Here is a 12,297-nt window from a genome sequence, read left to right as displayed (position 1 = left end):
ATTGTAATTACTTTCTTTCATGGGGTGTGAATAGAAATGGGATAGAGTTACTGGGAAATGTGTTTTCCAAGGTGATAAGTATTAGTGAGTGTGTAAGGTACATAGAGATCTCGGGGTGAGATATTGTAATTACAACTCATAATATTTAGTGGAAAATCTCTTGTGCTGCAAGAGTACTGGACGTAGCCTTCGGTGGACAAGAAGGTGAACAGTATAAAATCTTGTGTATTCTCTTCTTTCTTACCTCTTTGATTTATTCTTGTTTATTTTCTGCAATATTATCCGCTGCACTTTAACTCTTCATTTTGCAGAAAAAACTGGTCATAATTTCTAGTCAACTAATTCACTCCCTCTTAGTTGCAATCTCAATCTTACAGTACCTTGTTTGAGGGATTCTTCTTAAGATTTAGGCAGTATGGCTTGATATCTCATGGTTTCTTGCCCTTATAACGTGTGAAATATCTAATTTTTTTTGTCCTTATTTTTTTTGGGTCTGAAAGGATTCTTGAACATTTCTTTTGTTCCGGAGATTTTTCATATGTCTCATCACAAATGATAAATCAACATCTTTTTCTTCTGACCCGTCTATGTTTGACTCACCTTACTTTTCAGTGGAATCGTCTACCTTAAGAGGTTTAGATTTGTTCTTTTTGTAGTCTTATTTTATACTTTTTGAGCAATGGATTTTGGCTTCTTTCCATTTTTCTCCTTCATCATTTGTTGTTTATTAATTTGGAGGGTTCCAAGAATCTCATTCAACTTCATTGTTTGTAGGTGTTTAGCTTGAGAACTACGATCAGTAGAGGTATCCATTCTTTTGGAAGGAATCTAAGGATCTTATGTATGTAGCTCCTCAGTTCTATATGTTTTACCCAAATATTTCAACCCATCGATTATGAATAGAAATAGCATGTACATTTGTTTGTTGTTACCTCCATCTTCCATCTTAAAGAGTTCATATTTTCTTACGAGCATATTGACATAGGATTCCTTCACATTTCTTGTTCCTTCGTGGGCAATGTAATGTTAATCCCACATCTCTTTTTATGTCTCACATGCATAGACTTTACAAATTATTTTCCACTCAATGAACACATGATGGGGTATCTGGATTTAACGTTGAGTTGCCATCTACTTTTCTGCTCATAAATCATGTTGGCTTTGAGCACTTCTACTCATATACCATTAGTAGCTATGTATGGGCCATCTTTTATGATATCCCAGTTTTCATATCTTTTATTTATTCTATCCAATAATTGTAGTATACTCAATTAAATTATGGAAGTCTTTTCATCAAAGATATATTCTCACTGTCACTTACTCTTGTGCTAGCTGCTCCTTGGGTGAGCGGAACATGGCCCTACTCGCTCACCGAGTTTGGTCCAATCATGATTGGACCTAAATATGGTAAGGTATCACTAGTCTAGAGTCCAATTCGGGTTCCAAAAATAGACGTATCAATATTAAGGGTCGGGTAAGGGACAATCATGATCCGACTCGACCTGTCCCATGATCACTTATTTACCATGTTTGTATGTATATCTATTCTGTTGTATATAGAGTAATAATATCTCTTTGATCGAAAATATTATTGATTCTTTAAATTTTTTATTATATATACATTATTAATAATATATATATAATTTCATATATCAAATTACATATCCTTAACAATAAGTAATATTGAGAATATTTTATCTAAAATGGATATGCATTATATTTAATCGAATCCAGATTAACTTCGAGTCTAAAAGAGAAGTCTTACTCAGCACAACACGGGCCATAATCACCCCTAACTCCTTCCATAATAATAGATATTTTCCTCTACTCTGTGAAATCTTCAACCCAATGGTAAAGCTCAAACACTAACTAAAATAATCAAAAGAAACATGGGGGTTGGATTGTGTTTCCCAACTTTCATATAAAATTAATTTTATGTACATGTTAAAAATGATTAAAACAACAGTTTACAAATTCAGACGGCTAAGTCTTACTAAAAGTAAATGAAAAGATGTTTAGGGAAACTCTTGGTACCACATAACAAAAATCACAATGTTTGAAAGAAATTATAAAAGATTAACACAAGATTTATACTAGCTCACCTACAATGGTAGGTTGGGTTCATTTTCTTGGCAACAATGTGTATTTTCCACACCTAGCCTCTCTAGGCTTAATAAATTGAGCATTGTTTGCCCACACCTAGCCTTTCCATGTTCAACACTAAACAATGGTTGGTGTTAAAAAACATTAACTACTTTTCTAATCTTTCAATCACACTTACAAAGTGAAATAATTATGAAAGATTAAGACCATAAATTTAATATCAAATGAATGAATACAAATATTCAATTTATCTCATTGTCACTTAATAAGAAAAGATAAACAAAATTTTATAATAATTGAAAGATTTGAATGTGTTTCAGATTATTATCTCTTTTTCTTTGGTGTTGTGTATTCTATTCTACGATTATGAGGCTATTTATAGTTGAAGCAATTAATGTTATAGTTGTTATAGTTGTTGAATATTTCTTGGACTTCTTCTCAAAATTAATATATGTTGACACTTGTCTTTTGTTAGTAAGAAAATCTGAACTTAAGATTTGGTAATCCTCTAATAGAGAGAGTTGGCTTCGAACTTAACATATGGTCATCCCCTCGCGAGGTTATGCTTATTGAGTTTTGAGATCATTCCCAAGTTTGCATGAGTATGTTTCTTGTTCCAAGTGCATTCTTTAGCTTTAATGGTTACTAGACATGATAGGCTTTGATTAGAGAGGACCTCTGAGTTAATCTTCTACGGTTTGGTTTGCCTCTTAGCAATGAATAAGAGTGATTCATCAAAGTTATTGACCTTACACATGTCCTTAACAAAGCGTATCGTTTCTTATTGCCAGACTCGACCTTTGAGCGCACCAACTTGAGTTGGGCGCACATATTGGCGTTTGGCGCACCTCCTTAATCTGCTCAATGCGAGTGAGTCGCATAGCGTATTCGAGGCAGAATGCTTTCGCCAAAAAATTTCCAAATTGTGCTGAGCGCCAAAATTTAGTTTAGCGCATCCAATTTTTTATATTTCGTTTATCTAACCATTCATATTAAAGATCCATATCTTAGGAACAACATATCCAAAATTTAGCTCAATCCAACGGTGAATTAATCTGGTGTCATAATTTTACTCTCACTGCTCATGGTTGAATCCTTGCTTTTTGTCTAGAAACTTAGTTTTTTGTAAAAATTCCTCCAGTTTTGGCCTGCACAAATAATCTAAAGCTAATATTTGACAATTTAATATATTTTAAGTTTTTAGGATTAATTAACCAACAAATTGGATTAAGTAAAGAATTAAAGTACCACAAAATTGATAGTTCAAATAAAATATTTGTATGAGAACATATATGTCCTTTCTATTACTAATCAAATTTGCAATAGGGAATATCCTATCTTTAGGTACCCAGATAGACTGGAGTCCTCTTACTAGGCTTGGTAGGTTTATCCATACTTACCACATACTTTGCAATATGTGTTGGATGGGCCAAATTTGGCTTTAGGATATTGCATTCTCTTAGGAGCCAATGCAAGTGGCTTTGCTAGGATCATATCATAATCCAGACTTATCATAAGGTGATCTATAGTATCACAGAAGCAAGTCTAACTTTTTTGAGCTTCCTATAAAATTTGGAAAAGTATCCTTGCGATACTTTACACTGTGTTTCAAGTTTTCATCTTCATGAGAGTCTCTGGGCTTTACACTAATTTTGTAAATAAGAATGACATTCTTTTTGGATGAGTGTATCATTAAGAGTCTTGAGCTCTTCATTCTTTAAACACAAGCTCTTATGTTCTTCAGATAACTTCAAGAATTTTGTCTTAAGGTTTTTAAATTCATGAGAAAAATAAATGAATTATGCAAGAGTTCTTCAAAATCACTTTGAAGATTTGAATGTTTAGAATATTATACCTCATCATTTGATTCATCACCATCAAATTTTGATTCAGCATGATACATAGGTTTGCATCTTCATCAATTTCACTCTCTTCATGAGATGATAATAAATCCATGTCTTTCCATGTGGCCATATGTATTCTCTTTCCCAAGCTTCTTGTTTATGGGCTTTCTTCTAAAGGAAACCTTCTTCTTCTACATGTGTTCGATTTTTCGAGAGGTGGATATAAGTTTATCATCTTCGAATTCACTCTCTTAAACCTCAGTTTCTTCAGATGATTCCTCGACCTTGAATGATCTTGAGGAATGAGTTTTCTAAGCTTTTAGAGCAATTTATTTGTTTTTTCTGGATGGTTCATCCTCATTAAGTTCAAGTTTATCTACTTTGAGAGATTCTACAAAAAACTCCAATTTTAGAACATTGAGATCATTAGCTTCTTAGTCAGTTGTGAGCTTAGGTCTCTACTGCTTTGAATGACATCTAAGCAATTTCCTACATAGTCTCTATTTTTGTAGACCTTGCCAATTGACCTTAGACTATCTATAATAGTTTTCAATCTACCATACATTTGATATTTAGTCTCATGATCTCCTATTTGAATAACTCATATTGGTGAACCAATACACTAATCTTTGAATATTTAACTTGAGCATATCCTTCATGAGTAGCAACCAAAGTATCCAATATGTCCTTATCTGTTCTAAAGTAGGGATTCGTTGAACACCCTCACGTGTCGGTGTCTGCCATGTATCTGACACGGATACGTTCTGATTCGTGAATGATACATATCCGTAGAGTATCCAAAAAATAAAAAATAAAATAAAATAAGAAAATATCAAAACACGTATTAGATTCGTTTTCAATAAAATATAGGATAATATATATTCGTTTTCAATAAAATAGGGTAAGATAGATTCGTTTTCAATAAACACCAACTTATTTAAATGTCACAAAGACGCATATCAACATACCGTCACACCGCATTGACCCTGTGATAGCCGGTCCACCAGACTAACTCTCCGATCCACAACATTGTCGTCAAACAATAAGGAATTTTATGAATTTATCTACTATATTTTCTAGTTTTTGTACTTGGAATTTTGGAGGACAATGATTTTTAATTTTCATTATATTTTTTACTTTTGGATATTTTGATTTACACTTATAATTTTATTATATTTTATATGTTTTTTTATTATTTTATACATGTATCCTTGAACGTATTGTATCTTATATTTTAGACAAAATGCGTGTTGATGTATCGGATACATGTCGTATCTGACACATGTATCCATATCCATGCTTAATAGCTTATCTGTATTGTACATATGGACTTCGTGATGTTCTGATCTTGATCTAGCATACATTAGATAGTTCTTTGCTTTCATATTCATGTAGTTTTGAATCCTTTGATCCGTATACCATGAATCTCTATGAAAAACTTTTCAATTTCTGTTCCCAGGTTGTGTAGCATGATTCTTGTACACTTGTTATATGCTTAAACTAAACAGGATGAGCTCTGTTACCAACTTATGCTGGCATAGGCAAACACCAGAAGGATTGACTTGATTTTGTTAAGTTTTAAAAAAATTATTCCTTATTAAAAAAAATCACAAGTAACCTATGGGATGAATTAGATTTACAACAATATTTTTCTTTTTAAATGACAATTTAGAATATTCAAGGGAAGCAAAAACTTGTAAGACAATAGTTGCAAAAAAATGAAAATTGATAAGGAATGAGAGATTCACAATAAGATGTGTAGAAGAACCTTTCTTTAACTATGGCTAGGTTTTGATAAAGACATCAACATCAATAAAAGAAGAAAAATGTTGAAGGCCTTGAAGAATCGAAAATACAAGTTCATAGATAAATTTCTATTTGCTTTCTATTTCAGGTAGGAATGATGACCTGGTATCCCAAACCCGATAGAGAACCCGAAAGAAATAGTTCAATATGTGAACCACGAACCATGCCCTTCTTGTTTTGGAGGTGTCGGGCCTCAGCATGCACGTGCTATACCTAGGTCATTAGGTACGGAAGAAGTGCTCATTCACAAATTTCGTGGGATATTGAATGCATATGGCATGGGATTGGCTAGGGATGACAAAAAAACCCGACACACGGATACTCGTGGAAATACTGCAATGAGCACCCGCAATAATAGCTTATGGGTGTGAACGATTTTTATGATATCCGTCTTGTGGGTACCACAAATTTATAAATTTATTTTTTATTAAATTTATATATATATATGTATTGTAGTTTTTTATTATTATTTTAATATTATATATCATATACTTTATTATTATTTTATAGTAAATTATACATATTTGACTATGATCATAAATTTATCATATAAATATCATATTATTCATATAATAATTAGTTTTGCATATTGATTATTACAAAATATATAAATATATAATTAAAATTAAAAGATCGTACCTGCAAACCCACTGGTTGCACAGGTACCCATAATATTGTGGGCTTGAGAACGGGAAAGCACTACCTGTCTTTGCTCATCCTTATTGTCTTCCTTAGGATTGACAAATGTTGGGGAAGCATAAGAGCCTTATTCTGCAATATATGGAGTTGAATCTATTATTGAGGCTTCACAAAGAGAAGGTGTATTATTGGGACAAGTAAAGCAAAAGTTACACAAGCAAGGATTTAATGAGGAAAATATTTCAACAGAGACATATTTAAACTTGATATATGAAGGTATAGATATTACCATCATGGTCAAAACACAAATAGTTTTGATAAATGCATTGCCTTATGACTGGGAAATGACAAAAAATAGTAACAACAATGTATCTAATGAGTTCGGGAGGGTTTGGGTAGGGTATTAACTATACCAAATCTGAATCTAAAAATTGGATTCGGGTTTTACCCAAACTAGTCACAGCGAGTTTTCCCCATTAAATTTGGGTTGACTTCGAACAAGTACCCACAAATTCACGTTTTCATTGTCATCCGAAAGTTCAAGGTCTTACCTTTATCATTTTAATTTTATCCTTGGTAAACCTAAGCCTAATTTCCCTTTTATTTTTTTGTTTTATGTTTTTTTTCTTTTCTTTTTTATTTTCTGTCTTTTTTCTAGTTTTGTTATAACTGTTTTTTATTTTAATTAAAAATTAATAAAATATAGTAAAAATTTTATAACATAAAAAATGCAATAAAATAATAAATATTTAAAGAAAAGTTTATAATAGGATGAAGTAGTGCCCTATAAGTCTTATGTCTTGTCGCGTTACCTCATCTTATTAATTTTTTAAAATAATTTAAACAAAATCTCAAGTAGTGCACAATAGGACTAGTGGCGCACTACTTTATGTTGTCTAAAGCATGATGAGGTAATGTATTAAAGGCCTTGTGCCTTGCTGCGTTACCTCATCTTGTTAATTTTTTTAAAATAATTAAAAAACAATGTAAAATAGTGCACTATATGGTTATTGTCTTGTCGCACTATCTTATGTTGTTAACTTTATAAAAATTAAAATAATACCAATCAATCAACTAATTTCTAGAAGAACTGCGTAGCCTTAATTTTTCTATTGCAGCTAGAGATATGTAGGAGTACACATTTCCATGTTAGGCACAAAATAATAAAAATATATTCTTTAATAATGTGAGGGTAAAATTAATGTCTTAAACGAATATTCATAAGATTGATCTAGGTACCATTTTTATAACGGACAGTATGAGTTGCCTAATACTTTCCTTATTCGTAACCGACTCCCAAACTTATTTTTTCCTGTGAGCACATTAATCCTTGCTTTATAAGTTGGTTTTTCATTTTCCCCTCTAAAAAACATCATTGGCGACTTCATTACATTTATTTGTATTATTTCTATCGCGCTCACGAAAGGGGTAGCGATACACGTTACTTGAAATAGAGTAATAGTTACTTGAAACATAGTAATATGTTACTTGAAATAATAACAAGTTACTTGAAACAAAGTAATATATTACTTGAAACGGAGTAACATGTTATTTGAAATTGACTAATAAGTTACATTACTAGAAGAAGGACTAATAACTAATTACTATATAGGATAATCGATTACACAGTTGGATAGTGAATTCCAGTAACTAATTACCACGAGATAGTAATTACTATAAGGGATTGAACATATGCTTTAGTCAAAAGTGGTGAACCAATATATATTTGCGTGTGAATCTCTTTAACCTTATCTCTTCAAATTTCTACAACTTTTTTTCTTAAGTAAATTGTTTTCGTTGAAGATTTTGATTTAAGTTTTTAGAATAATAATATTTTTGAAACCCTAATTCACCCTCCCCTCATTTGTTGCTATCTTGTGTTTATCATTGACACTAGAACAAGTTTGGGTAATTTGTTCCACAATTCTTGTTAAAAATACACATAAAAGACTTTCTCCAAAACCTTTTTAGGTGAAGGCTCTAAATTTTCTATGCACGATATCCTTGTGTGATATTATGCTTAATATGTTTTTGACTAGGATTCTATCATCTTAGATTGAATGTAGAGTTCTTTAGTCATTCTAAAAGTATTCTTCATATATTGAATCATAATAATTCTTATATTCATCAGAAGGTTTGGTGAGAAATTGTAAAAAGGAAATTACATGCTTTCTTGGAGTAATAGGTGGTTTTGGTCTTACACTTGTATGAACACTTGTTTATATAGTGAAACAAAAAATCCCTCAAATCTGAAATGGGACATAGACTTTAGTTGGAGAAGGTGAATCATGATACATTCTACTTGTGAATCTTTTGTAAGCCTTGCTTTTTATTTTCAACACATATTACTTATAAATTTATACTTTCATAACAAAAATTCTAAATTGCCCATTTTGAAATTAACTATACTTTTACAAACCTAATTCACCACTCCTCTTAGGTTGTTATATAATGTTTACGCTCTAGCGCATAGCAGATAGTGTATTTGGTTGTAGTAACATATTTACTCCTATAATTTCATCTTATGAATTATATTTTTCAATCATTTTTTATTACATTTTTATGCAAAAGATTACACATAATGTATATAACATTTCATATGTGTATACAAAATGCATATTGATTTTATAATATTTTCATCATTTATAACACATATAGACAATTCACAAAATATTTACATATATATTATTTGACATATCAAATTATATATTTATAAAAGTAAGTAGTATTGAAAAGATTTAAACAAATAATAAAATACATTACACTTAATTCAGTATAGTTTAAAATATTAGTCCGGTTGAGATTTGGAGCTAAGGTGAAGTTGCAATTCAAAATTTTTGTTCAATCAATCTTAAGTACCAAATAAAGGTCTAACCCGACCGAAGACATCTTCACCCAATAAAAAGTGGAAGTTGTAGATGTGCGCATGACTCATGAGGGTTCTGGCCCCAAGTCTGATAAAATGAATCACCAAACCCCTATGGCAATCCAACGGTTCTTATTATCTCTAGTTTTTTCCTCTACACAACACAGGATAAATAAATACAGAAACGCACACAGAAGAAAGGGTGCAGAAGAGAGAAGAATAACCCTCAAACCCTGCTTCAGTTTGAAAGAAGAAAAAAAAAGGTGCTGCAGAAGAATACACACACATAGAGAGAGATAAAGATAGAGTGTGTTTTTTAGCAATATAAAAGATCTGTGGTTTCTCATAACTTTTTTCTTTGAAGCAGAATTTCTATCATTGTAAGTTTTCTTCTCTTCATTAGTCACAGATCTTCATCTTCTGTATTCAATTCTTCATCAAACTTGTTTTGTGTTGGAAACAATAAGTTTCCATTTCTGGGTTTTTTATTTCATTCTTTTGAACCTTTTTTATTGTTTCTTTTGTAAACCAGATAATATGGAAACAGAAGAGAGGAACCAGAGAGGGTTAAAAGGCTCAGAGCCAGAGCTTTTCTTGCAGTGGGGAAACAGAAAGAGACTGAGATGTGTGAGGCTTAAGGACCCTCGGATTTCATCAAGACTCAACGGTGGGATCAGAAAAAAGCTCACTGTTGCTCCTTCTGGAGTTACTGTTTTGGAGAAAGAAGGTTCTCATCTTCACCATCAACAACAACCTAATCGTTTCACAAGGTTGTCACAACAATCCAAGGATCTTCTCATTTCATTGGTGTTTTGGTTACTGGGATAACCTTTTTTTTTCATTTTCCCTTGTTCTGTTTTCTAGAAAACATGGGATCTTGGGTTTGATGTAATGATTTTTTTCCTTTTGGTTGGTGGGTTTAATTTTTTTCTTTTCCTCTTCCTTCTTTTGGGTTTTCTAAAAAATCTGGGTTTTTGGGTTGTAGTAATTTCTCTTTCTTTTCATCCAACGTTATTGTTGCTGAGATTTTTTTATCTTTATCCTTATCTCTTCCTTCTGCTGTTTTTTTCTGGAAAATTTGGGTTGGTTTGATGTAATGTTTATTTCTTCTTGTATGTTATTTGCCTATTTGGAATCTTTGAGGAAGAAAAGTGGAGAAGAGATAAAGAAAATCCCCCTTTACTATTTCTCCATGCTTGGTTTCTCTGGAACAATTGTTTTCTTATTTGATTGGTGATTTTTTTTGCTACTTTTTCCTCTATTTGATTTTCCGTAGATATACAAAACGAGATTTTGAGTGATAAAATGTAATGACTTCTACTTCCATAGATATAAAAAACGATATTGGGTGATATAATTGTCAAAACCGAATTTTTTTCATACCCAGATGCCTTAACAATCTATGTTTCTATCTAGGTGGAAATAATTATTTTTTCTTCAGAAAAAGCATCGGATCTATAATTTCTGTGAAATTGCAGAATTTTTGCATTTGATTTTACATTTTTTTAAGTTTAATGGAGATGTTTGGTGCAGGAATTCTGATGGTTCTGTTCACCGGTCAGCCGCTGTAGATAATCGGAAATCAACTTCACCGGAGAAGGAAGACCGGTACTACACCACAAGGGGATCGTCGGTGGTAGCGGATGAGAGCCACAGCAAACTCACTGGTGACAGAGAAGAAAGAGCGCTTGTGTGGCCAAAGCTTTACATCACCCTTTCAAGCAAGGAGAAAGAAGAAGATTTTCTTGCCATGAAAGGTTGCAAGCTTCCCCATAGACCCAAAAAGAGGGCCAAAATTATCCAAAGAAGCTTACTTGTGAGTTTCTTATTTTCATCTAAAAAATGTTGTTCTGTTTTTGTAGGAAAGGTCTAATTTTAAGATTTTGGTCGGTGTTTTTTTATTTGAGTTTGGATCTTGATTCTCATCACCTTATCTTGTTTGTGTGTGGGTTATAACAGTTGGTGAGTCCTGGAGCATGGTTAACTGATATGTGCCAAGAGAGATATGAAGTTAGGGAGAAGAAAAGTAACAAGAAGGTACGACTGGTACGTGTTTGGTTTGGTGTAGTTGTGTGTTGTACTTGTTTTTTTAACTTAATCTAAAGCTAAATCTAGATCTCCGATTTTGCTTACACCACCACCCGGATTAGTTTGAGTTTTAACCTTTTAGATCAAATTGATATATTTTTTTTTGTAAGAAATTGAACTCTTAAATCCTTTTGGTCATCTTGGGGATCTAGCATAATTTTATATCACTGAACCAACGTAACACCTCTTTCATACATCAAATTGGTATATGCCTAGATTTCAATGACCACATGGGTATTCTCTCTTTATTTTTTTTTAATATTTTCTTGATTTTATAAATAGATTGCTAATGGATTCTTAATTTTGGGTTTTGGTTCAGAGGCCAAGAGGATTGAAGGCAATGGGGAGTATGGAAAGTGATTCTGAATGATAGTGGCAAAGTAATGTCTAATGAATGAGTGGATCAATGGAACTAAACAAGGGGGAAGCTATATTTCTGCTGAAACCTGAAATATTTTGGAGATTATGATATTTGAGTTTCAAGTTTCATTCAATATATGATGTTTAATTCCGAAGGGACATTATATATGCCCTCATGGTTTTTTGTAAAACGAGTAAGATGCGATCCAATCTATGAAAATTATTTTCTCTCCATTTTTATCTTTTGGGAACTACGAAGTCACTAATGTAAACACTCTTGTCCCCTTCAATTATAATTTTTTTGTTTTTCTTCTTTCTGGCGTGTTCTGGTACCCATTTTTTTTGATGTATTCTCTCTTCTCCCTTCAATTATTCTCTCCTCTCCCTTTCAGTTTTTATGAGAAAAAATATATATGCACAGGTAAGTGTAAGAATTATATATACTAGTGTATATAAGCATTTCGTGTCTGTCGGTCAATATTACATGACATTATATATTCAGTTTTTATATATTTCATTTTTCTATAATTAGAATATATTTGTTGTATTCAATGTACTTTATATTATAATTTTTGTATGTTTATGATAATG

At 31.9% G+C, this 12,297-nt stretch overlaps 1 protein-coding gene across 2 annotated transcripts; it reads left to right on the top strand.

The window, feature by feature from the left end:
* LOC109332037 lies at nt 9,354-11,944 on the top strand. 2 transcript variants are annotated; one of them, XM_019566881.1, is made up of 5 exons: nt 9,354-9,638; nt 9,787-10,028; nt 10,792-11,074; nt 11,218-11,295; nt 11,666-11,944. In XM_019566881.1, the coding sequence occupies exons 2-5, from the start codon at nt 9,796-9,798 to the stop codon at nt 11,714-11,716; spliced, it is 645 nt and encodes a 214-aa protein (XP_019422426.1). In that variant the 5' UTR covers nt 9,354-9,638; nt 9,787-9,795; the 3' UTR covers nt 11,717-11,944. The 2 variants fall into 2 exon arrangements, with proteins under 2 accessions (XP_019422426.1, XP_019422425.1); XM_019566880.1 differs by having other exon boundaries at nt 9,357-9,638; nt 9,791-10,028.

The sequence above is a fragment of the Lupinus angustifolius genome, chromosome LG17, assembly GCF_001865875.1.
Source record: "Lupinus angustifolius cultivar Tanjil chromosome LG17, LupAngTanjil_v1.0, whole genome shotgun sequence".
NCBI classification, from domain to species: Eukaryota; Viridiplantae; Streptophyta; class Magnoliopsida; order Fabales; family Fabaceae; genus Lupinus; species Lupinus angustifolius.
This window is presented reverse-complemented; position numbering and strand designations above follow the sequence as displayed.